Raw genomic sequence first — 26,432 nt, forward strand, 5'->3', positions numbered from 1 at the left:
AGATCTGGACACCTCTAAGTGCAACATACATTCATGTGATTAAATGGTAATTCTCTCTTCTTGTTTTCCTTTCTTCCTTTTGACTAAACTGTTAAAGATGTACAAGATGTAGCCACCTTCAAAATAACACAAATCACCACAAGTCCAAAACATGTTTTTTTCTTTATTAGTGACAGTCAGACTGCAGTCCAGAGACATTCAGGTAATAGACAGTGACACACATCTCTGTACACAGCAAGTTTACACTGAAGAGGCCGATCGGCTTCTAAACAGGGAGATAAAAAAACATAAATACAAAATAAAATGAAATAAAAAAAACAAGTAGAAATATGTTAAAGGGGTAGCACGCTACAAAATCAATGCTTGCTTGCGCATCTGTTAATCTGGGCTTTTTTTTCTTTTCTTTTTTTTTTTTTAACCATCAATATTAACCATGGGGTGGGATGAAGGGACGGGGTTATATTGTAACATCCATGCAATGTATTGAACTGGAAACCACACTACTGATGGCACCAGCATGAATACAATACAATTCAACACCCTCAATATTACCTCAGTCTCACAAAACAACAGAATGATCACAGAAATCTTTGACTTTGGCCCCTTTACAAGTGGTCCATAAAGAATCACCGACAACATGGGGGGATTCTAGGTAATAAATAATAGTTAGAATATTTTCTTGTTTCATCAGCACAGGACTAAGCAGACCCTGGACAGCGTCACACACACGATCCATTAACTTCATAAACATACAGATTTGTACATACAATCGATCAATACCACGGTAGTGCACGTGGGCCGGAGCACGAAACACAGAGAATGCTTGTTTTATTAATATTATTTTCACCAACCACAATGACCGAAGAAGAGACTGAAACACTTGAGAACAATAACACAACCTGACCTGAAAGCAGCCAAAATGACCCAATAATACCTGGAGAATATAAAATACCACCATGATGAGCCCAATCTAACCAGAACAAAATTTAATGGTACCTACCACGGGATAAATTATGAGAACTTAAAAGACTACATTGCCTTTTCCTCATACCTGCCATTACCTTGTTTATGACCATAAACGTAAACGGATTTATGTCGAGGGGGAAGATAATGAATGTAGATTTGGTCACTAATGTTTAAATACTGTAGAATTAACTAGTTTAAGTTTAAAACCAGCACGGGAAAAGCCAAAATCACTGAGGGAATCAAATTAATACTTTAATTTGTTTTCTTTTGTAATCTATAAATCATTGTCTTATCACACCGTCAATGCTGAAGCACAAATAAGATACAGACCTGGGTTAAAAGTGCCCAGGTCAGTTGGAGCAGTTCTATATCCTAGTTGGAATCTATTAAAAGCCTTTTTATGCAGCTCCTGCTCCATGGTGGTGCAGAGGTGCCTTGGATGTGCATCAATGTCCTTTGTATTAGTACAAAGCTGATGGTCAAAGATGATGTGTCACTGATATAAAGCCAGATCGGAAGGTGGAAGAGCAGGCCAGCATGACTGGAAAACAACGGTTTTACCAACAACACGCTGTGTAAACATGCATCGATGCAGCTTTGTGCCGCCCCTTTTTGGATGGTGAAGATCTGAAGCAACTCCAGTGTGAAAAGGGCTTTTGCTTCCTGTTGGTTTACAGTGAGTCGTACAAAGGTGGAATCGGATATCCAGGAAGATACGCCTCTGTGTCGACAGCAGAGCTGTGTGTGAAGGGGAGCTGCCATGGCGGACCACACCACATCTACCAACAGCGCTGCTGTCGCTCAGCAGATTCCACAACGCTAGTGTGCTGTGTTTTAGCACATCTGTTTGTTTGTATGGGAACTTTTTTTTTATTAATCCATTTTCCTGCAGTTCATTGAAGTTGGAAGTGAAGTGTTTTTATCGTGCCTTAGTGTTTTGTGTGTAATTATTAAGGCATCACTGATGCACCTTTGGACATGACCCTCTTAACCAACAATGCTTCTGTCACTGAGTCGATTCCCTGGAACCTGCATATTCTTCTTAATCATCTTATTTCAGCTTTCCCCATTAGGAGTCACCACAGTGGATCATCCACCTCTATCTTACCCCGTCTTCTTCATTTTCTCTTTCAGACCAACCAACTGCAACCAACTACCTTCTCTCACCATCCCCAGAAATCTCCCCTTTGTTTTTCTTCTTCATCATCATCAACAGCATCTTTGTATTTACTATCCCCTTTTCTTTATGTGTCCAAACCATTTCAGTCTCGCCTCACTTACTTCTCCAAGATGTTTAACTCTGGTTATTTCTCTGCTGTATTTGTTCTTAATCCAGTCCATTAATCCTGCCAACTTCAGGTCCACTTCCTGTCTTATGGCCAGTGCTGCCGTCTCCAAGAAGGGCTGGCCTCACTACTGTGCATATAAATATTTGCTTTTCCTCTTGCTGCTACTCCTCCGTCTCAGATAACTACTGACACCCTTCGACACCCACTCCACTTTGCCTGCACTTTATCCTTCAACTCTTGTCCACACTCCCCAATTGCCCCGGACAGCTGAGTTCAAGTGTTTCAACTCCAGAACCTACTTCATGTCTACTCTCTGGCATGCTGTGTGCAATCTCACACTAGTGCAGAGAGGGGCTGCTTCCGTTTGGTCTGTCTGAATACCCAAAGGGAAACGATGGCAGTTTGTACAGTAAATGGAATGGGAGGAGCTTAACAAAGATGTCTTTTCAATGCAAATATTGCCGGACCCTCTGTGTGAAGCCCAAAGCAAGATCGTTGCCCCAATAATCCATTTAGGGTTAGGCAGAAGGCCTAAGGCTTGAGGGCATCTCTTCTGGGTAGAAACAGGTAATCTGGAAGCGGAAAGTGATACCCTGTAGCTCATGCATGTAATGCTGGCTTGCTGTCTGATTTCACACATTAATTTATAGTTATGCTAGGTCAATGTGAACAGCACAATAGCATGATATTGGTGATTCCTAAGAACTGCAGTGGTGTAGGATCTCAGAGTAAAAAGAGCCCGATAAGTTAAAGGGAGGCGATCAATCAATAAATATGGCATGCTTTTAAAAATAGCAAGTACAGATGTTAGCGGTCCATACATTACACCTTATAGGCATAAATGTGGAAAACACATGTTTGAGTGATTCTTTACCTCCAACAAATGGGCTTAGTGCTACCCCACACGCCGTACAGCACCTACTATGGCTGCAGCCCCAAACACCTGTCCACCCATATCCCATGTTGTTCGTTTGTTTTTTTTTACCTTACATTACACCTCCAACCATCTGCCCAATTTCCAGCAATAACCAAGAATCCAACAGTTACACTCTCCCAAAACAAAATCATATCTTTAATATCTTTCAGTTTCAAACTAACAACATGCTGACCAACAGTCTGGAGAATAAGACATTAGAAAAACAAGCAATCTTGACTCAATTTTACAAGACTGCTTTGAAATCACTCAAATCGTCTCGAAAATCAAAGGGTCAACTTGCATGATAGAAAACTGTGTGAGGGGTTCTCCTTAAATGGCAGAAGGATTGTTTTTTTATGACTATATGTCTCTAATTTACATGTATATCCTTGTTTCATTACTATTTTTTTTTAATGTTTATTATTTTTTCTTCATGACTACAACACAGACAGAACCTGTACACCATTATATCTGCCTATTAGCATCTTGTAGCTCTGGCCACAGGTCTTGTACATGCACTATTTTTTCATTTATTTATTTTTTTCATTTAATCTAATTTTTATACCTGATGAAAGTTCAATTGGCTTTAATAAAATAAAGATAATTAAAATTATACACATTTACACACTTGTACATGTATATAAGTGATCACCTGGATCACAAGGCTGGGAAAACTGGGTTGTTTGGGCACATTTCTGACAAACTATTACTAGCTGACCTTACTGCTTGCAAACCTTTTCAAAACAAGTTGGAATCAAGTTAAAAAGTACAGAGTATTCAATGTATAATAAATTCTATACATAATATTCATGCATTATTATCATGATTATTTCTAAAGCTCCAAGAGCGCCAGCTGTCCTCCTGCTACAGTACCGCCTCTTGTCTGCAGATGTCGCTGTTTATTCTAGATCCGTTGGGAGAGCAGGCTCGGCATTGTATAGGTCAATTGTATTCATTTTACACAAACCTTTACTGTATGAATCCCTTCACCAAAAGCAAACAAAATTCTAAGCTTCCTGCTATTTATTTCAGATGTTGTTACAGTGATTCTAATAATATGTGACTTAAAAAAAAAAAAATTATGTTTGGGTAATTATTAAATGCTTAAACAGAATCCAGTCCTCTCCTCTGCAACAGATGCATGTTAAAAAAAATAGAAATAAATACAAAAAGTTTTATGCAGCACAAAAGTCAGTTAATTTAATGCATCCTCACTTTTGCACATGAATGTGCACGCCTGTAAGTCCCTCATGCATGCTAATCCATGTGCATGAGCACATGAACTCACTCATACGATCACACGCACCGAAACAAGAAATCCACTGATGATGAGTGTATGTGAACCACAACACAGAGATACTGCAATACATTGACGTAGTTGGCATTGTTACTATCTACATAAGGGTCACTGGTGACCCACATCCACCCAACCCCAGTCCCTGTCAGCATGGCAACTAATTATTACCCAACCCTTACCCAGGTCCAAAGGCAGAATGAACCAGCTAGCGATCCTCAGCGTGTTTTTTTTTCTTCTTTTGCCTGAGACTTAACTGAACCTTACAGCAACCCAACCTTAATAAAAGCTCATCTGTTGTTTCCCCTGAAGATCCTGTCGATATTACCAACATAGTGGTAAGCAGAAGACGGCAATAAGAACACAGGGCAGTTTGGCAGCTTTTTAAAACTTAAAGAAAAATTGACCTAATTTATCCAAAATATCTTCACCCGCCTCATTCTATTCTATACAAACACTCAGAATAGGACTCTGTCTCAAATAACACACCATGTACAGTATACAGTACACTCTCTTGCCCTGTGGATGAGACCGAGAGACAATAGACCCGTGTGAACAGACTCCTCAAGCCCTGCAGATAAGATGTAAGACTACCAGACTACAAATCAGGACCAGATGGTATCCCTTTGTTTTCATTTGTATCTTTTTGACTTTCCAACATGAGACATTGGCAATCACTTCCACCAACGAAAGCATTAGTCCCAGCTAATAATCCATTCAAACTTGGCGCAGAAATGTAACAGACTGCACAGTGACTCAGTGTGGATTAATATTTCCTAAATTAATCACAATTCTGATCAAAGTGATGCGTCAATATGAATGAGTAAAAAGATAATAATAATCACATGATTCATTCAGAGGGACTATTTGATCATCTCATTTGGTGAAACTAAAATGCCTTGCAAACTTTACCGGAGAGAAATCGGCTATTTTACTTTGGAAATTTGCCTGAGATTTGTTAGCACAATTCAAAGACGAGCATGTAATTTGAGACAGTGCCTAAACTTCACCTAACCAAAAGCCAACTCGCCTACATACAGTACAGCATAAATCTATATATACCTACGTAAGAATGAGAGATATTGCACTAGGTCACAAAACATTGTTGTGGTTCTTACAGCATGTGAAATCTACTGAATTTCGTCACTGTCTGAAACACGCAGTACAGTATGGCACTTAGTTCATCTATACGTTGGAAACATGCAAATTCAATGCAGATGATCACCTGTAATCACAGCAGGGAACTTTAGGAGAGCTGCTAAAGTAGATAAAAGTAAAAAAAAAGAAAGAAAGAAAATCCCTGCAATATTTGGCATGAAAGGGAGGTTTTGACACATAAAGGAACTTAAAAAACACAAGAAAAAGAAGAGGATGCTGTGTATGAGCGCACCCAGCTCTACTTTCAGTATGTTAATACAGCTTTGTTGCCGTGGAATCACTTGATCTCTTTATCTCTTTCTTTTTTTTGACTGAATTTGTCTGAATACTTCGAAATGGCCTCCTTTTCTGCTTTCTCCTCTTGTTTTTCTTTTTTGTTTTACCTGCTCTGATGCGAAAAACCGCCGAATTTCTAAAGAACGGGTCTAGAAAAGCGCAGATAAAGCTGGAATGTTCAAGAAGGACAGTGAACGAGAGGAGGGGGAAAAAAAAGGAAGCAGAGGCTGCCTTTTTTTCATTTCTTTTCAACAGTTACTGAAAACACAGCCCAAATCAACTCATATAAACGAATGCACTTGGAACAGAAATCACAGAAAGCAATTTCCTCTCATCTACATCTCTCTCCCCGCCGTCAGGTCTATCCTTTCTAGTAGATGGGAACCTGGTACGTGGGTGCTGCGTTGTTCTCGGTGAAGGGCGGGCTCTGGTAGGTCTCTGTGGTCTCGGCGGTAACTTCTCCTGGTGAGTTGGAGGGGTATGGCTGAGTGGGTGCACCGCCATCCATGTGCTCAGAGGTGAACAGGGACATATCTGTACCGAGCAGGTACTTCTGGACCGCACGCACTGTTAAGCCGGCCTAAAAGGAGCAGGGGGGACAGAAGAGTCAAAATTAGAGTAGCTCAACACAAAGTATTGACTTGAGTTAAAGAAAGCTTGACTTAATCATGAAATCAACTTCCAGGCACTTCAGGTAACCACTGTTGGGGGAAAAAATATCAAAAATATTGTCTATATGTTTTAACCACTAGGTGACTATATTATCTAAATATGACTGTAATAATATAACTATAAGCAAACTCCTTCAAGAATTGTTTCCAAACTGTATAGAGGTTTAATGAAGCAACATGGGAGAAATACAATGTATGTAAAGGCAAAATGGGAAAAGGAATTAAACATTGAGTTGTCAGAGGATGATTGGCACCCCATGAATAAGACCCAACACACGTCAACAAGCTCCAAAGGATGGAGGGAATTTGGTTGGAAAAATTTAATTCGATTTTTTATTACTCCAACAATTAAAAATAAACAATTGGGTGAACGACAATATTGTTGGAGACAGTGTGGGCAATTGAGTGCCAACCACTCTCACATTTTCGTGGCATGTATAAAAATGCAAACATTTTGGGATGGGATCCTAACAGCCATGGAGAAAACTTTGGGATATAAGATCCCTAAGGATCCACGAGTTATGTACTTTGGACTGATACCAGGGGATGTAATAAGCAAAGAAGACATATACATCGTTAAGATTCTATCTCTTGCGGCTAAGAAAGCCATTACAAGAAATTGGCTGAAAATGGACCCACCTGACCTGAGACCATTGCGTGATATTGTTGAGGAAATACGATTAATGGAACAGATTACCTACAGTTTACGACTCAAAACAGAGCTATATGTTGTAAGATGGGCAAAATGGTGTCAATATGTAAGACAGTAGTGACCCCCCCCCCCCCCCACCCGTTTTGGTTTTTGTTGTTTTTCTTGTATCTGTCTGTTGATTTTGTTACCAATTGAAAAATGGAAAAATAAAGTTTAAAAAAAAAAATAATAATATAATTCAAGAATAAAGACGTGGTAATTGCCCAGAATTAGTAAATTTTAATAATCTTTGTATGCAAAGGGTCAAACATGAATCTCTGGAGGTTGATGAAGGAGCGACCACGAGAATCAATTGTTTGAGGTGCTTTAAGACAAAATAACATTGTAGTTCTCATAGCAAATCCTTGCAGCTGCTTAGGACAGCTGAACAACAAAACGCTCAGAAAGACACTCGTCTGACAGGAACTCAAAAGAACTCATATAGGAAAATAAATTGAAATAATACATTTCCATCAAAACCACTTACACAAAGGATCTTTTGCAAACTTTAACTCAATGGGTTCCCTGACAGACATGGAGGTTAAGTGGTCATTTAATCCAAGGTCCAACATCCCAATTTCTAGAGTAAATCTATTGAAGTAGGAAAAGTTGCAGTTCCTCAACCGACCACTGGGGGCTGGCTCCAAAGGCTGCTCCCACTCACTTCATTCCCTTTCCAAGTGGAAATTTGGTGAGTCCTGCAGTCAGCCAGCCTGATCCCGGGAGGTTTTCCAGACTGTGGCAGTTTAACTCCATGAGCAGCAGGCCAAACGATGGGCAGTCCCAGCAGAGCTCTGCTAGTCCTTGTTTCAGCTCTAGCAGCACTCGTCTACCGAGATAGAAATGGTGCTCCATCTGGAACTGCCCACTGGCCCTGTGCCAAAATGCCCACCTGGGTTTGTTTATGTGGTTGGCTCAAATGGGCCCCCCGATAAAACACCCATTTTGGCCCCATGTCCATTGATCACCCTGAGCATCACAAGCAATTCACATTGGGCCAACCCAAGGACAACCCCAGATGGGGCCTTATTTTTCAGCCCATTTTATACATCAGATGCCCTCACATACAAATGCTGGCTGGTTATAAGCCTCTATTAAAGTAACAGTTAATAACTTATCTATTTAGAAAGTAAAACAAATGCGATCATTCTGTTTAAGTAATTTCAGGTGTTTTTCATCAAGCAGAGAGCAACCAGGTGTGTGAGGATGCCATCTTCTACTTAAAAAGCAGAGACCAATAAAAGTCCAACTTGTAATTATTTGCAGTTTTTCATGCTTTGTACAATTGAAGGGTAACTTCGAACAAATAAGGAAGATTTTTGAGGATCTGAATAAAGTTTTTGCTCCTCATCAGACTGGATTAGTTTATATAACTGTTTTTTAAATAGTTTTAACATCTGTTGCTCTCTGCAGTCAAGCAGATTCTGTGAAAACAGATCGTCACTCGCATGAGCTCACGCGACATGGGAGTATTTCTTCTATCAGTAAACCAGCAGGCAGAATAGTAGTGTGGACCCTTGCTTACTGGTAATTTCTTCAGGCTCAGTGCTTTATTAGCACATTATGGTATCACTCATCTCATGTTTAATATTCACTGGAATAGTTGCTGTTTGCAAACACACCAATTTAAACTCACACATTCATGTCCTCTTCAATCAGATCGTAAGATAATTCGCGAGCTGATGTGATCAACAGGATCCAAAATTAATGAGGAGAGACAGCCCAAAATGCGATGACAAATTAAAGCAAAAAAACATCAATCAGTGATTGTTATATTCTTAAGCACAGAGTAACACAACCTAAATGTGTGATGTGAAAAGACTTCATGTTAATACATCTATCTGCAGTGTACTTCCTGGTTTCAGCGCTGTCTGACTGATGAGGCAGCTACAACACGCCAGCGAGAACCAATGAGGAGGAGCGACCCTCAAACTTTTCATATACCTCAGTCAGATCTCAGTTGAAACTGTAATCAGTGGAGCCATTTTTGTTCTGCATCTCTCAGTGGACATGCACCTTTGGGGGGGATTGAGGATCATGCATTTCTTTCCTTTTTTAGAGTTTAAAAAAAATATATATATATTATCATTTCCTCATGAGTTTAAACCTTGCTTTTGGTAGCTAAATCCATATGAATTAATGCTTTAATGTCACAGTTTTGCATTAACCTTCTTTTTAAACATAAACATGTACGCTGCTGTTACTGCTGTGCGTTATTCAGGCCTGTTCATGTAACTTCACAATCTTACCCAGGTGATTATGGAGAAGAAGGAGAAGGCAATTGCAGCCCGAGCTGCGTCGGCTCCTTGGTTGAGTGGCAGTTCATCAGCCGTGGTCCGAGACCACTGATTGGCCAGGAAACAGAAACTTACAAAGTACAGAAAGGCCCAGAAACCTGCCAGAAAGCAGAAAAACAGAACATCAACACATGACAAGCAGAAAACGCAAAGGCCTGTGGGAGGGGATTTTTCACATCTTATTTCCTCAAGTCTGAATGTCTCAGAAATACTGTAGCCCCTTTCACACAGCCAGTTCGAGGCGGGAACGTTGCGCCTTTAAGCCGCCTCGCTGTTCTGTGTGAAAGTCACGGAGGCGGAATGGGGGGGCCAAGTGGCCCCACCAATAAGCCGGCAGCGGAGGTAGTCACAGAGCCGAAACGGGGTCTGTGTAGCCCCTTTCACACAGCCAGTTCGAGGCGGGAACGTTGCGCCTTTAAGCCGCCTCGCTGTTCTGTGTGAAAGTCACGGAGGCGGAATGGGGGGGCCAAGTGGCCCCACCAATAAGCCGGCAGCGGAGGTAGTCACAGAGCCGAAACGGGGTCTGTGTGAATGACACAGCCGGCATGCCGCTGACATGACGGTCGGACTGACGCTGTCGTCACGCCTCTGATTGCGGAACGCCGGCATGCTGTGTGAATTTACAGACGGGAGCGGCGTTATGCCGGCGTTGTATGGTTCTGTGTGAACCAACAAAGGCGGCGTATTGGCAGGACTTCTTTACACCAATATTGCGGAATCTCTGTGTGAAAGGGGCTTATGAATGACACAGCCGGCATGCCGGGGCCAGCCGGGGCCAGCGCTGACGCTGACGCTGTCGTCACGCCTCTGATTGCGGAACGCCGGCATGCTGTGTGAATTTACAGACGGGAGCGGCGTTATGCCGGCGTTGTATGGTTCTGTGTGAACCAACAAAGGCGGCGTATTGGCAGGACTTCTTTACACCAATATTGCGGAATCTCTGTGTGAAAGGGGCTAAATGACTCATTCTAAATTCTAACTTTCAGTTTAATTTCCCCATTGCTGTCGTTGGTCAAGAAAAAATTTCATCCGAAAAAAAAAACCAATAGGTTTCACTTTTGCCGTGTCTGGTTGACCTTTGCGTGCTTCCTCTTAGCTCCACCGAGCTTTTGTGTTTTGTCAAATGTTCACATTTACACAATATAAAGGTTATCTTTGTCCTACAAGCCCAAATGTAAATAAAAAGACAATAATAATCACATAAACCATTGAAATCACATAAAACATTGAAAACATATAAATGTTGGAAGTGAGTAATTATACTATTTTATCAAAAATATTGTCTCATTTTTAATTTGCTGGGAGGAAATCAGTTGGGACATGCCCGACTAGCAGATGGAAAAGTGAGTTGTACTGAAAAGAAATACCTGGAGGAACGTCATACAACTAATTAGGTTAATTTTCAACAGGTGAATGATTGGGTTAAAAAAAAGAGCATCTTAGGATGTTTTCACTACCTGACTTTCAACATTGGCAGATTGTTCAGCTGTTCAGACTATACAACTCACTGTCTTTTCATTAGGAGTCTTGACGTCCTTATTGTGTTCATACTTCATGACTTATGGATAACAGGAGCATAATTTGTCCAAAAACACATGTGGGAAATAGAATGTTTGAAATGGGAGCTGAGTATCTGGAAAAAGTCTGAGTACGGTAAATAAACAATCTGTATTGAAAAGGGGGCTGCCTGCTTGTGTTGTGGTGGGGTAGGTTGGTGTGTGGATGAATGTTACATTGTTTTCCCCCTTGTTTCCTTTCAGGTTTCCCTTCATCAATGTGAGTTCCCCCCACACCTTGATCTCTTATTGGATGTAACACAAATGAGGAGTGGCCCAGTGGCTATAAAATTATCAGTGGTAAACTGCTGAGTGATCACTGATTTTCCTCCAACCCATTAGCAAACTTGGGTTTGAAACTGTGTAGTAATAAAGCAGCCTTAGAGAAGCAAAGTCTCTCAGAAGGCTCAGTACTCTGCAAGAAAATGGCTCTACAAATTGAGAGCCAATTTCAAAATAATGTTCTCCAGCATAAAATGCAGTATATATCATCCAAAGATTCAAAGAATACAGAAAAATCTCTCTGTGGAAGGAAATAGACAAAATTAGTATGAGATGCCTGTGATCTTCCGGCCCCATCTGAGGGTCCAAAGATGAGATGCTGAAATGCTTCTTGCTTTTAGAGAAACAAATTCTCCTATCCAGACAATATGTTTTTTTTTTTTTGTTTTTTTGTTTTTTTTAATGAAGATCTTTCATTTTTAAGAAATATGTCATACTGCATCTGTTATAAAGGCTGGTGCTTAAGTTGCCTCTTTGCCCTCCAGATCTGTCAGAAACTTAAAACAGCTTAAATCTTTAAAGAAGACCCAAGACTGTGGAGCAGCTTGAACCATAGATTGACAAGAACTGGACGATATTTCTCTCTCGAACTTTATCAATTAGCCTCCTCAGTTCCCAGACACACATGGAGTTATGTAGGAGATACTACAGAGTGGTAAACCTCAACCTGTGCCAACTTTTCTGAACCATGTTGTTCGCATTAAATTGAAAATGATCTTAAATTTCCTTTGTGAAGGTGGTACGCCTCCCAATATTTGACTCGTTTTTCCACTTTCTTTGCCGCACCCCTCACAGGTATCTGCTTCAATAGGTACAAGTGTTTAGCATCCTCACCTGAGAAGCCAATCTCAAGCATCACAGCTTTCTTCCTGTCTTTAACAGAGCTGATGGACGAGAACTTGTAGTCGAGCATGAAGAAGAAGGAACACGCCAGCAGACCCACCAGGCCCACGAACATGCCGTAGTTACACGCATCTGCATTCTTGTTGAACACGCAGTGGAGACGCTCGCTGCCCATGTTAAGATAGCCCTCGTTTACAATGCAGGCAAAAACCACCAGGGAAAATATCTGTGGATGGGAGGAAGACAAAAGTTAGATTGAGAAGAAAAAAGGGGAGGAACAGAGAGTTGGAGATTAATAATGAATAAACACATAGCCAAGCAAAACAATGTTTATTGAGTCATTATAGGGTTGATATTTCCTCCTTGCTTTAACCAACAGAAACATTGTTGCAGCACTACTCAGAAGCACGCCCAGACCAAAGCCATTAACCTAATTTCCATTCTTTCTCTCCGACTGACTGAAGAGATGCTTCCATTCCCATCCAGAATCCCACTGTCCCGAGGCAACATGTGTGCACGTAGATGGAAGAAGTAGTGTGTGGTAGCCACTGATTGAATAATTTTTCCCACAGAAATTTTTTTTTTAGGTGTAATCCCTCTTCAAAATGTTCATTCTTTCCGCCTTCCTCTGTTCTGAACTCCCACGCTGACACAGATCAGCTGACTAACACTCCATGGCAGAATCAGGCCATGTGACTTGTAAACGCATAGAAGTCCACGCATAGTTGGGGGTCTGGGTCATAAGTTGACGGAGAGAAACACAATGGGATAATGTGAACTCCACATTTTACACTGACCACATGAGTAAATGTAATCTGAGCAGATACACACTTGGGTGCTTTCAGTGAATTAGCTTTAACAACTTTTTTTTTCTTTTGCATTTTTTAAACTCAGGTCCACCTGCATATCTGTTGTGATTTTATGTTCCTGGAGTGGAAAATATATAGTTGGCCGTATTTATTCAAACGCAACAAATCACTAGCATTGGTGGGGGGAATAATAACAACACATTTACACTGCAGAACCTTTTTCACTTGAGCTTTTATGGTAAAAGAAGCCATAAGGCCAACGTAGCATTTGTAGGCTATAAATTTGATAAAAGCTCCATCTTGACTGACTGTCAATATATTGATAAAGCTGTTTAAAGGAGATAAACAATACCCTTCATACAAATGCTGACATATGTTAAAACATCAGTCATGTTTTAGACAACGTACCACCGAAGTACAACACAAAAACACCCTTTTCAACCATGTCTTTACAGCTCTGTTCTTAGTAGCAAGTTGTTGGGGGGGTGTAGCATTCCACTAAACCCCACCCCTGATAGCAAGTTGTTGGGGGGGTGTAGCATTCCACTAAACCCCACCCCTGATTCCCAGAGTGTCCCTCCCTCTTTGCAATTCCATATCACATGACACCAGCTTCCAAGGTACGGCAATTGCAATATAAAGGAATGGGGAGCTGAATGTGAGAAAGCTGGGTAATTCTCACAGTACCTTGCAAAACTGAACAGCTCATTAAGTGACGTATTAACAGATTCTGACAGCTCCAAACAAAGTGAACATGCTTAGTTATGTCAGCTGCTGATCACTGCACCCAAATATGTAATCTCAAGTTTTTCCCCTTCATAGAATGGCCCCTCTTACACCTCATTTTTTGTTACTTCTGTGCACTTATCTGAGATGTCCATTAGTCCATTACTTCCCATGGGAACCTACATTATCTCAGACATAGTTGTGAAACTCCTCTTCCCAGTGTTTTGGGATGTGATTTGTCTTTTATGCACGGAAACATTTCAACTTGTGCCGGGAATTTTGGGAAGACTGTCAGCCTATACATTGTGATAGCATTCAGTACTAGCTGGAAAGATATAAATGCCAAATATCTTTCAGCAGTTTGACTACGTGGTGAAATTGGACAGGTTACTAAAATCAATTCTCACATGAAAATAACGATACTTTTGATACTTCAGTCCTTTGTGGCAATGTATATCATTAACAGGAATACGATGGAAAGTAACTAAACCATTCAGATTTTGTCTAAATGACATGCTGCTGTTAGGAACTGCTTTTTTCATTTTCTTTTTTATTGTAGTTCTTATTTTTGTTTATTATTCTTTTGTATACTTTATTGGTTTTATTATTTTACTTAGGATCTTTTTTTAGTGATGGAAACAGCTTTTTCAAACACGTAGCTTGGCTATATTGTGAATGATGTCACCACCTCAACTCCTGACTTTAAAATAAATGGTTAATTATCTTGTATCCTTAAGCTGTCTAAAGTACACAATTTTTTTTAGATTTTCCAGGCACATTAGGTGTTTTTGCACAATGTATCGGTATCGAATCGGTATCGCCGATACCAGCCTGAATTTTACTCAATACCTGATCGGGAAGGAAATCGTTGGTATCGAACACCACTACTAACCACCCCACAAGGAACTGTACTTCCTTATATCAAACACCAGGGGGCAGTATTTTATACAGCTTTCTTGAAAGGCCAACAGAAAGGGCATAAGGGTTACTTAAGCTTCAGAGAAAGTATAAAATGATTGTGATAATTGAATTATCAACCCATCCATTCAGTCGTGCTTATTCCAATGCATGGTCATTAGGATCTGCTGGAGTCTATCCCAGCTCTCATGACAGGATGGACAGGTCACCAGTCCACAGGGCTTTACACAAGATCTTAAACATATTTCTAATTTTCTATGGTCTCATGTACGAAGATTTGAACAGATGCTGATTCGGATTGAATCTAGCCTGTATGATCAATTAGTCAGCAAAGTGGAACAAGGAAAAAACACACCCTCAGATAATAACAGTGATACTTAAAACATGTCAGTCATACTGGGAGGAGGTGATCTGTTTTGCGTGCTCTTTCAGATTTGTATCAGAACTGCAGTGCTGAAGAAGACCTTCCCTGGCTGTGCCAAAGGTGATGCCTCACATCAAACGTCAGGAAACGACGCATCTCCGAGCCCGTGCGTGCGTAGTGATGGCGGGGGACCAATCACAGGTGGGGAGACGAACGACAACCGTGTAGGGTAAATCAGTTAAATCATCAGCTGAAGAGGGCAGAAAATTGGAAATATACACGAGGACGGACTGGGCAGAAGACAGCAGTTGTATGAAAATGACATTATCTGCAGGAAGCAGCGGCGACATTGCTGAACGATGCGCCTGCAGACCTGTTTGTCATCATCAGCACCAGCAGCTCTGCTGGCCGCCTAAAGCCTGAATTATGGTTCTGCGTTAATCGACGCAGAGCCTACGCCGTAGACTACAGCGTACGATGCGCGTCGCCGCGTGCCCTACGCCGTAGGCTCTGCGTTGGTGTAACGCGGCACCATAAATCAGCCTTAAGCTGTTTCAAGCGCTGCCACAAGATAATAGCAACGCGTGACAATGAGTCTATTTGGCTCCGGAAAAGTGAGTGTATATGATGACCACGGTGTCGGATAACCAGCAGGCCCTGGTAACACCCCGCGCATTATTTCTCTGATGAAACGCAAGAAAAGAAAAAGAAAAAAAAAAGAAATGATCTGAATTGATTGTCAGGTTTTACACACCCCACTATTTGGATTTCTATAGTGTATAGTGTTTGCTGCGGGATCACGTCACGGGTTTTCACGCAGCAACAACAGAGGACACCACACACACACACACACACACACACACACACACACACACACACACACACACACACACACACACACACACACACACACACACACACACACACACACACACACACACACACACACACACACACACTCTCTCTCTCGGTAAATGCTGATTTATGGTTCCGCGTTACACCGACGCAGAACCTACGCAGAACCTACGCAGCGACTGGCACCGTACGGTGCACGTCGCCGCGTAGCTTCTGCGTCGATTTAACGCGGGACCATAATTCAGCATAAGACGTTTCTCACCCAGGACAGCGCTCTCAGGATGGTCTGCGGCTGCTTGGCGAAGGATAACGGGTCGATAGTGGACCCGGTCCGGCCCGCTCCGAACGATCCCACTCCGTCCATGTTGGGGTTGCAGCTCCTCGGATCCTCGGATCCCTGATCCCGGCTCCAGCTCAGGAGGATGCGCTGCTGCCGCTGCTGCTGCTGAAGGGACGGGTCCTGCGCGCTCCCGCTGCATGCGCGCGCCCGCTACGCGTTCTCGGAAAGACGTGCAGACCAAACGCACTGACTGGTGCACTGAAAAAAATCAATCTAAGTATGTCTAAGTATGTCAATATAACATATTTAAATCTGTGATATTAACAATTAAAAATGAAGTTTGTTGCTTTACATGAATACATATAGTTTTGAACTTAATCTGCATTTGTTCAAAAAACAAGACACTGTGCATTTTTTTTCCTTAATAAACAGTATTTGTGTAATCCCAGGCAATCTTTTCATTTACACACAAACAACAAGCAATGATCTTGTTGTATTTAACTTTCCTTTAACAATTTTAATCTATTGGGCAGATTGACCAACGTTTAGATGAAATATGCTTTATTTGTTTTATGTAGAACACAACAGTAAAAAATATCTTGCTTGATCTACTTTGAAAAAATTAAGGCGACTTTTTCGCATGAGATTTTTATGTTCAAGAAAGACTAGTCTTTGTATAAACTACTAAATTTTTAGTATGTACAAAATTCATTTGTAATAATTTTTGCAAGTAAAGTCAACTTAATTTTTTTTTTCCTTTTTCTTTCTTTTTTCTCCTTTTTTCCCCTTTTTCTCTTTTTTCTTCTTTTTTTCTTTTCTTTCTTTTTTTTCCTTTTTAAAGTCAACTTAATTTTGATTTCTTGATCTACATAATAATCTAGTGAAAAAAGTTGACTTATTTTTTTTAAGTAGATCATGCACAATATTTGTATCAGTGTATGGTATTTATTTATTTTTTCTTCTTTAAATCACGTATTTTTATTAGCTATGTGTCACGAGACCAAAATCGGCCGTATGTAACAACAACAACACACATACGGCTGAGATTAATTTAAAAAGTACAGTTTTTTACGTGACTTTTTGATACGTTTTAAAGATTAGAGCCACAAATCGAAGTCATTTGGAGTCTTTGTTTGTTATTTTACAGGGGGGAAAAAAACAAAAATGATGTCATCGTTTTAAAAAAGAAAGACAGATTGAGATTAGCTGAAACATCACATGGGCTCAGACCCGGATTAAGTCAGTGTGGTTCCCCAGGGTGACCACACTTGAAGTGCCCCTCTCCTCCCACATTTTTACGCTAAAAAAGGGAAATGTACTATGGTTATAAAGACCATAGATTTACATGAACGTATTGCTGAAGTACATGCTCGACACTCATACTACAAATAAATGTAAGACAACCAACCAACTAAGAGTAACACCACAGATAGACATGAATCTACAAACGCCTTACTACACTGATGCTCCAATCAGAATGCAACTCACATGTCAATGTAACACCACATGTTAACTATCATAATTTCCATATATGGTCTGTCTGAGGAATCAAACAGGCCTCCCGAATGAGCTGATGTGAAGGTAGGGAACAGCTCATTAATAAAATAGCAAAATATGTAGGCTGTAAGATTTAAGGTTGTTAAGTTGTTAAGGCACTCACTCAAACACAATTATTTTTATTTTATTATTATTATTATTATTATTATTATTATTATTATTATGGGCGCTCGCCCGGTTCAGTATATGGATAATCCGGCCTAGGGTGGGTTTAGCCGTCAAAGCAGCACACAGGAGGTGTTTCGGGTTAAAATATCAGAAAGAATATTTGCTTCATTTAAGTAACTTTGGATTTTCATTCTCATTTTCCAAGTAGACCTTGAAAGCCACCTCAGGGTTTGTCTGCTCTAATGAAACCAGGAACTATATTGTTTGGAGCAAATGCGCCTGGTACAGTTTCATGGTTTTACAGGGAAAATTGGTCCGAGGGGACGGAACAGACGTATATATATGAGAACCCTCAGCCATGGGGCCCAGAGCCACGAAGGCCACCAGGTACACAGACGGTAAACTCTGTGTGCTATCTTTTCATCCTTTGGAACTGGGCTCTAACTTTTGTTTGCATTTATGTAAATAAAGGATTTCTGTTAAAAGAGGAACATTTTGAGCAACAGTATTTTATTTATTTTACTGATATTGAGGCAGTCAGCCTTTTCAATGTGCATTGAAAACTACTAAGAAAAAGTAATTGGAAATGCACTGCTACCAAGCAGACCAATCACATTTGTTGTGATACACATCTGACGTGTATTTTTTGGGGAGGTCCATGTCAGGCTACAGTGGCGATGATGACATGGGGTTCTTAACTTCGAAGAATACATGTTGCCGGCTTGACACTGAGGCATAAATCACATATTAATCAGCATCATAAAAGTAGCTTACCTTCACACATGTACTGCAAAAGGTCCCTTATGCTGTTTTAACAATGTATGGTCCATACGATTCATTAAACATCAGATAACTTGGAAGAGTTTTAACAAATGAATAAATTGTTGAACTAGGTTAGGATATCCGGGTTTAGTCACAGAATGAGTGGCTACATATACTGTAAATGCTCTTTGGGAAACCCTTCTTTCAGATTAAAGTCATTACTTTCACCTCTTTAAAAAAAAGACACTAAGAAGCTCTAATTTGAATCACGAGTGCAGTTTTTACATGTTTTCTAAACTTTCTACTGATCTGAGTAGCACTTGTATTATGGATTAATTATGTTAACTAAGCTTTTCTAGAGGGGGTTAACTGACTACCAAGATTGTAACTAGTTTTCTGGGGTCCCTGTGCAAGGTTCTGTTTTGGAAGATCCTGTTTTGTTAAATAGAGAAATTCAGACCCTTTAAGATGATCCGTGAAGATGAATGAACTTGACACGCTTGCACAATGGTGCATAAGGGCCGTTTGAGAAAGAAAAGTAAAGTCGGGAGGAAGGTAATTCTAAGAAAATTCAAAATTTGCAAGAAAAAAATAAAAGCTAGAATATTGTAACTGGATAAATTCACAAATTTGTAAGAAAAAACTCTGGCTTTATAAACTTGCAAATTTGGAGACGAAAACGTGGAAATTCAGGATTTACGTCAACTTGCAAATATGCAATTTAATTCTGACACATTAAACTCCCAAAGTTGCACGAGAAAAACGTATAAATTGTTATTTTATAAACTTGAAATCTTTCGAGAAAAGAAAAATCTGAACTTCTGAGTTTTTGACCATGGAAAGCTTAAAAACTCCACCATCGAATCTAACACAAACACGACTGAGAGTAAATGGTTGAATGAAAAAAAAAGCCTTTTAGGTTCTGAAACACACCTAGTTCTAAATAAATGACAATTGTAAACAATGAGCTCATCGTCCTCAAGATCATCTAAAGATCTAGAGACTAGTGAGACTTCCTCTAAAATTCAACATTTAGACCTCATAGACTCAAACATGAACAGAAAAGTAAAAAAAGCATTTCATCCACAAGAAACATCTACTCCAGTCTTATACTGAGTCATAAGACAAAAATTAAACACCATAAAATAAAACACCCTTACATATTATGTCCATAAATGTCAAAAAAAGAAGTCATACCCACAACCACGAGGAGAACATTGTCTGAATATTTTTCCCGAACGTTGTAAACTGTCATGTGACCGTGTCAAAGCATATTAAACTCATAATATGGCACAAACACATGTCTTATGATAATAGTTGAGTTAAACCCACAAATATGATAGGTACAAGTCGCTCATCATGGGATCATTATTGTGACCTGAACAACCTATATTAAGGGTCTGCCATTGTGTTTGTGCAGGATACTGTGGGGTGTTTTTTTCTATTAAATGCACTGACTAAAAATACTTGTATGCAATTACATGCTCTTGGTAACGCAGAACTGATTCTATTCACAAGTGTTGGTCAACGACAGGCATCCAGACCTTCTCTGATTAGATTACAGATTATATGTCTTTATTGTCGCTGAACGAGCTCAGTGAAATTGGCATTGCAGCTCTCGTGTCCAAATAAAAATCAAAGAACAACCACAGCAAAAATACAACAAGATACAATAAAATTCTTTATAATACGATAGAACAGAATAGTGTGTCTTTTGTATGAGGGTCTGCTTCTCAATTGACTTGCTTCTGAAAGGAATGCTGCAAGATTCCTTTAAAAACAGGATTGAATATGAAGTGAGTGTTTTATGTGTTTTCTTTATCGAACATGAAAATGAAAGAAAACAGAAGCAAGAAACTGACAATGGCATCGTCCGACTTTGAACTGAAATACTGATTTATTGTCAGAAGTCTCTGTAAAAACTGTAATGTCACATTCTCTTGCAGTTTTCTCCACTGCTCTTGGCAAAAAATCCAATTTCATCGCAACCTAACTCTTCCCAACAGCAAAGAATATTTTGCCCAAAATGTGGCCCACGTACAGCTGCTCTTGAGTCCTGGTTTGAGCTGTGCTGACAGGGTTAACTCAGGGCAAGTGTGTCTGTCTAAACCATACTTTAGCGGACACTTTGGGCCTTTGGACTACATCCTGTCCTCACAATACACTAAATGTAACTCCCAAGTCAGGTCCAGCTCCATAACCTTGGCTCGCATTTGGCCTATATAACAGTAGCCAGCGCTGAAACGGTGCTATAATTGACAAAAGTAGCCCAGATTAGACCCATATGTACAGAACAATACTCTCTTCTGTCTGAGTTATCAGGCACCGATGGGTTTGGGGGGATGAAATCAGCAGAGAATGATTTTATTTTCTTTCTAACAGGTCAAAAAAGTCACTTAGCTGGACTAAGCTTCACTTGATGTCCTTACGAACTGCAAAACATTTAGACATCCTGAAATTTAAATATGAATCACATTACTTCCATGAACCTACAGAACTTCTTCAACCCAGCCGACAATAACCTGGGAATAGAGAGCGGAAATACCCGCAGTAATCCGACCTGCGTCTGAGGAGCTAATAGAGATGAACCACTGCAAGAAATGATTTGCATCTCCTTTCTTCTTAATTGAATAATTAATTAGTGGTTTATATAAATTACACAACTGCTACTTATCAGTAAGGTATGCAGATAAATTGAAATCATATCCACAGCTCACAGAACAAGGTATTGGTTCTTCAAAAAAAGTAAATACATTTGGTTGTAAGTGATGTATAAGTTTATGTTTCTGAGGCATATGTTTTTTATAGGATAATTTATAGCACTAACTGTTTGGTAGTAATTTCTGGTTTAAAATTCATTTCTACGTGATTTAAAAGACAATGTCATGCCTGGCTAGTCCAATTCACTTTGTGAAAGTCCTCTCTTCTTAAATGTGTCTGGTAAAACCGCCGGGTCAAGATTTCCACTGGTACAGAACGTACCGAACCAACTCCAGCAGGATTGGGACAGGCTTTGAGCGGTGACTCATACAGGGATGTCCAAAAGCCAGTATTCACAACATCTAGTTGTTGTAGTAACACAAGGGATCACTAAATTTTTACTGTGAAACTTTGCTGGCGTTTCTGCTGTACTGCAGGATATTTTGGATCTCTTTTGCTGATACTACTCTAGTATCTAGTATATTGCTTATGTTACATATTTAGTTTCTCTGATTGTTTGCACGCTTATCTAATGTTGTCCATGGGACAATTTCTTCTGCATAAGTCGGTACTGCCCCGGAGATCAAAGTCCAGAGGAATCAGATTTGGTTTCAAAGGGGAAAACAATTAGGATAGTTGACCGGGCTCGGCAGACAGATTTCTATCTGGAAATGAAAACGAAACTTCAGATCCAGATTACCATTAATTTAAATTAACATCAATTTTCTTAGTCTTAACATAAAAAAGGCACACTTTTTGTTTTTTTCTTTCAATTTATTTCATCACATTAGTGATGTCATCTTTCCACAACACAGAAAAAAAAACACTTTGGATGTGTCGTTAACGTTTCTTCACACAGTGTCGTTAACATTTCTTCACACAGTTTCTCACAAAGACGACTGAGTGAGCTCAATCTTGCTTTGAAAGAATGATTTTTCCCTCCGAGGCTGCAGCCTCATCCCTTCATCTTTCAGTTCACTCAGTCACAAGAGCCATCTTTCCATCCGTCTTTCCACCTCTCATCCACACGGGAGCAGTCAAATTCTGGCTTTCCCAGTCGGACGTTAACGCCATTATGAAGCCGACAGAGCCACTGAGAAAGAGAGTGGCGGCTTTTGGTGTCCGGCTGATTGGTTTTCAATCTGTGGAGAGAAAGTATTTGTTTGATTTATTTTTTAAACCGTTATTTGTTAACTTGTTTTATATGTAAGACCAGCATTTCTGCCTCATTATGCAAAAAGGTAGGGTTCCCCTTCTTGGTTTAGCTTCTCTACTATTGGTCAACAAACAAGGGGAAGCAGGATTGGGCCAAAATCAAGACTATTGCGCAACCAGCAGTGACACACTGAGATAAACATACATACCCTTCACATTCGTTGAAGTGCATGTATAATGCTACTCCCATGCCTTTTCATTTACACAATAAGCCTCACTGAAGACTAAATATTGTCTAATGGGGGAATTTCTAAAAGGATCTATTAATGTGATGTGGTGTACGGGTGGTCACAGGGACATAATAAAACAAACAAAGAGGCTTGTGTATATTAACTATAAATCTGGACATTATTATTATTAGTTTTAAGGTCTTAAGGTTGCCCAATAGTCTTAATTTTGGCCCTATCCCTCTCCATTGTACTCACATAATGTTGTTAAAACCTATAGTAGGGTATTATTTAGAAGCTGCTATGCAATTGACCTAAATATGCCACGGAAGGACATGTAAAAAAATCTAAGAATAGCCATGGTTGGTTATAAAGTTAAATTGGAGGCGAGGGTTTGCAGATCACAGTGCAAACAGGAGAAGCATTATATTACTGTTGTCACCATTAGAAATGACAACATCCAGGATAAATGCTGCTCATGCACAGCAGATTAAGGTTAAATTAATTTACTTCTTTAAATCTTAGAATAAATGCAGACGTCTTTGATGATTTTTTTGGCTGTTAAGTTGGCAGCTTAGTCCAAGGCTGACGTTAAGCTCGGTGTTGTTTGGATTTCAGAAATGGGGAAAAAAAAACCTTCCGTACTCACTTTCTAAGTACACCTGGAATCGGTATTACAAATAACCCAGACACATGGTTTTAAATACTTTTGGCTTAAACTCCATGAAACACATGAGCGTTCAGGACAGTCCAATCTACACTGCAAAAACTCAAAATCTTACCAGGAATATTTGTCTTATTTCTAGTTAAAATGTCTCATTTTCAGTCAAAAAATCTCATTACACTTAAAACAAGTCATTACCAGAAAAATAACTTGTTATTTGACAATTTTCACCTGTTTCAAGTAAATTTTCACTTGAAATAAGTAGAAAAATCTCCCAGTGGGACAAGATGTATCTTCTCATTACAAGCAAAAAAATCTTGTTCCACTGGCAGATTTTTCTACTTATTTTAAGTGAAAATTTACTTGAAACAGGTGAAAATTGTTGTTTTTTCCAGTGATGAGTCTTGTTTTAAGTGTAATGATATTTTTTTGACTAAAAATGAGACATTCGAACTAGAAATAATACAAATATTCTTGTTAAGATTTTGAGTTTTTGCAGTCTATTTGTGCAGAGCTGAAAGCTGCAGATGTCCAACCCCCTGACACTCAACAGCCATTGGCTCATCTGCTTGTGAGGGGCGTGTTTTGACAACAGGCCAAGTCAGAAAAGTATAACAGACAAAATCATTACCAATAACCTTTGTACAGGAACTTTTTAACACAAAGTTAAGGTGCCGCAAGACCTGATGCAACCTCATGCAACTATGAGCTGGTGTATAAAATCTGTGTGCTGACCTGGTCCTGAGATCTTCTGCACATTCCTCACAGGGGAAGAACTTGGAGAAAAGGTTAATAAACTGTCCCATCTCTTGCTGCTGGGTGGAGGATGGCTGGTCCGGGTAATACGCCGCCATGGTGTGCAAAACGGACCAAGAGTTCCTCCCCAGGTCCTCCCTGTCCAGTGGACACTGTGGGTCCCGTTGCTCTGTCTCTGCAGCGCTGCTTTCCTGTAGGATGCAAGGACACACTTAAGCCTGATTTATGGTTCTGCGTTAAATCGACGCAGATCCTCCTTTTTTATGCGGTTATTTGTTGGGGTGGCAACCTGACATTGGAGGACAGGAACAGGATTAATAAACGTATTAAAAAGGCCGGATCTGTCATTGGTATGGGCCCTTCTTCTCTGGAGGTCAGAACAGAGCAGAGGACTACGAGGAAACTCAGAGTTATCCTGTCCCAAGATGATCATCCCCTGTACAGCTTTTTTTTCGAGAAGTAGCAGAAGAAGACGGCTTCTTTTGCCCAGATGCTCCACAGAGAGATTTAGGAAGTCCTTTGTTCCTGCAGCAACCAGACTTTTTAACTTGGACTGCTGATGTCATGTCTTGCTGCTACTGTATATTAACCCTTGTACTGCACATTGCACTTTAAACTGCAGCCACTCTTTTAGAATGTCATAACTTGCTGCCATATTCTTTTGTACAGTGCACTTTAATTGCAGCTATATTCTTATCTGTTTAATTTGCTGCTATACTTGTCCTGCACATTGCACTTTTAAATGGATTGTATTCTTTTTCTTTTATCTCCCTTTTTTGGGGGGGTCATTTTCTGGTTATTTTTTGTTGTATTGATCCACTGCTGTCCCTAGGTGGAGACGTGTTAATGTGTATTGTTGATTGTTATGTTGTATTGTTGTGGCCATGGTGGCAATCAGGGGCGTCAATTGGGTATGGCAAGGTATAGCAGCCGCCACACCTTGGCTTCAAGGGTTAAATGTAAATGTTCCTTTTTTTTAAATACATTTATGGAATTACTCTGTGTCTCTTTGTATTGATTATTCTATTACTTAATACATATAGAATAACAAATGCAAATCAGAACAACATGATCGATTTCACTAGTTATTATACACTGCAAAAACTCAAAATCTTAACAAGAATATTTGTCTTATTTCTAGTTAAAATGTCTAATTTTTAGTAAAAGAAAATCTCATTACATTTAAGACAAGACTCAAAAACAACCATTTTCACCTGTTTCAAGTAGATTTTCACTTAAAATAAGTAGAAAAATCTGCCAATGGAACAAGATTGTTTTGCTTGTAATGAGAAGATAAATCTTGTCCCACTGGCAGATTTTTCTACTTATTTCAAGTGAAATTTTACTTGAAACAGGTGAAAATGGTCAAATAACAAGTTATTTTTCTGGTAATGACTCTTTTGTTTTAAGTGTAATGAGATTTTTTGACTAAAAATTAGACATTTTAACTAGAAATAAGACAAATATTCCTGGTAAGATTTTGAGTTTTTGCAGTGAGCGAGACTGCATTTGAAAAAGTTCCAATTTTCTTGACCACACAGATAAACTACATAGACTTCTGTGATGAGTATTTGCTGGACCTGTTGATTGATACTCTAGTTCAGTTCTGTGAGTCGTAACCTAGCCATACCTTAGCTTTGACTGAATTGACGCAAATGGTGGCATTGAAGTTTTCCCTTTGGGGATTATTAAAGTTGAATCCATCCATCAGATCCTACGGCTCCTGCAGGGTTCCTGCAGTAACCCTGCAGGAACAGGGGATCATCTCCCCGTGACCTCACCTGTGAAACACCTGTCGCCTGCTGGCTCTGCACTTTCATCCACGATTTAAAGTCCGTACAAGCTCTACATGGCTTCTTTTTCCCAGCCACCGACTGCTCCTGCTCTTTCCCAGGGCTGTCCTCCGGTGGTTTGCCGGGGAAAGGAAAGCCTTGAAATCCAGGAGGGTTAGAGACCGATGGTCCTCCGGGTCCAGAGGGCGCAGCCATGTTCGTCCGCATCGTACAATATTAGTCAACACCCGGCGATGTCTAAACACGAGGGATGTCTGCTTGAAGAAACCAAGCTGGCTGTGAGGGAACACGTTATTCTAGTCCAATGTGACCCTATCGTCCAGTCTGTGCCGGTTTAGTAAGCACACTGAAGCCTGAATTATGGTTCCGCGTTAAATCGACGCAGAGCCTACGCCGTAAGGTACGGCGTAGGGTACGCGGCGACGCGCGCCATAAGCTCTGCGTTGGTATTACGCAGGACCATAAATCAGCCTTTATCAGCTAATAGCACTACGTCAGTACGTAGGGCTGGAAGTTTCG

The 26,432-nt window shown here is 40.1% G+C and overlaps 2 protein-coding genes across 2 annotated transcripts; both read right to left on the reverse strand.

Moving 5' to 3' along the window:
• Positions 1-143: 143 nt before the first annotated feature.
• syngr3a (synaptogyrin 3a) lies at positions 144-16,371 on the reverse strand. The gene is made up of 4 exons (XM_061711549.1): positions 16,174-16,371; positions 12,231-12,465; positions 9,511-9,656; positions 144-6,479 (listed from the first exon to the last, which is right to left on the reverse strand). Exons 1-4 carry the CDS (start codon positions 16,273-16,275, stop codon positions 6,270-6,272), a joined length of 693 nt encoding a protein of 230 aa, XP_061567533.1. The 5' UTR covers positions 16,276-16,371; the 3' UTR covers positions 144-6,269.
• A 5,712-nt stretch (positions 16,372-22,083) lies between these two features.
• On the reverse strand, positions 22,084-26,271 carry gfer (growth factor, augmenter of liver regeneration (ERV1 homolog, S. cerevisiae)). Its single transcript, XM_061711601.1, has 3 exons — positions 25,902-26,271; positions 24,100-24,311; positions 22,084-22,460 (listed from the first exon to the last, which is right to left on the reverse strand). Exons 1-3 carry the CDS (start codon positions 26,118-26,120, stop codon positions 22,298-22,300), a joined length of 594 nt encoding a protein of 197 aa, XP_061567585.1. The 5' UTR covers positions 26,121-26,271; the 3' UTR covers positions 22,084-22,297.
• Positions 26,272-26,432: the final 161 nt, after the last annotated feature.

Source organism: Cololabis saira, chromosome 21 (genome assembly GCF_033807715.1).
Source record: "Cololabis saira isolate AMF1-May2022 chromosome 21, fColSai1.1, whole genome shotgun sequence".
Classification (NCBI taxonomy): Eukaryota; Metazoa; Chordata; class Actinopteri; order Beloniformes; family Belonidae; genus Cololabis; species Cololabis saira.

Bases quoted from the DNA above. Each gene is read 5' to 3' on its own strand.
- syngr3a (XM_061711549.1), bottom strand. From the start codon at position 16,275: ATGGACGGAGTGGGATCGTTCGGAGCGGGCCGGACCGGGTCCACTATC. The intron at 12,466-16,173 runs GTGAGAAACGTC...TCCCATCCACAG, and splicing joins TCCTGAGAGCGCTGTCCTGG to ATATTTTCCCTGGTGGTTTT. The intron at 9,657-12,230 runs GTGAGGATGCTA...GCTTTCTGGCAG, and splicing joins GCTTGAGATTGGCTTCTCAG to GTTTCTGGGCCTTTCTGTAC.
- gfer (XM_061711601.1), bottom strand. From the start codon at position 26,120: ATGCGGACGAACATGGCTGCGCCCTCTGGACCCGGAGGACCATCGGTC. The intron at 24,312-25,901 runs GTGAGGTCACGG...TGCATCCTACAG, and splicing joins AGGCGACAGGTGTTTCACAG to GAAAGCAGCGCTGCAGAGAC. The intron at 22,461-24,099 runs GTCAGCACACAG...TTCTCTCCACAG, and splicing joins GCAGAAGATCTCAGGACCAG to ATTGAAAACCAATCAGCCGG.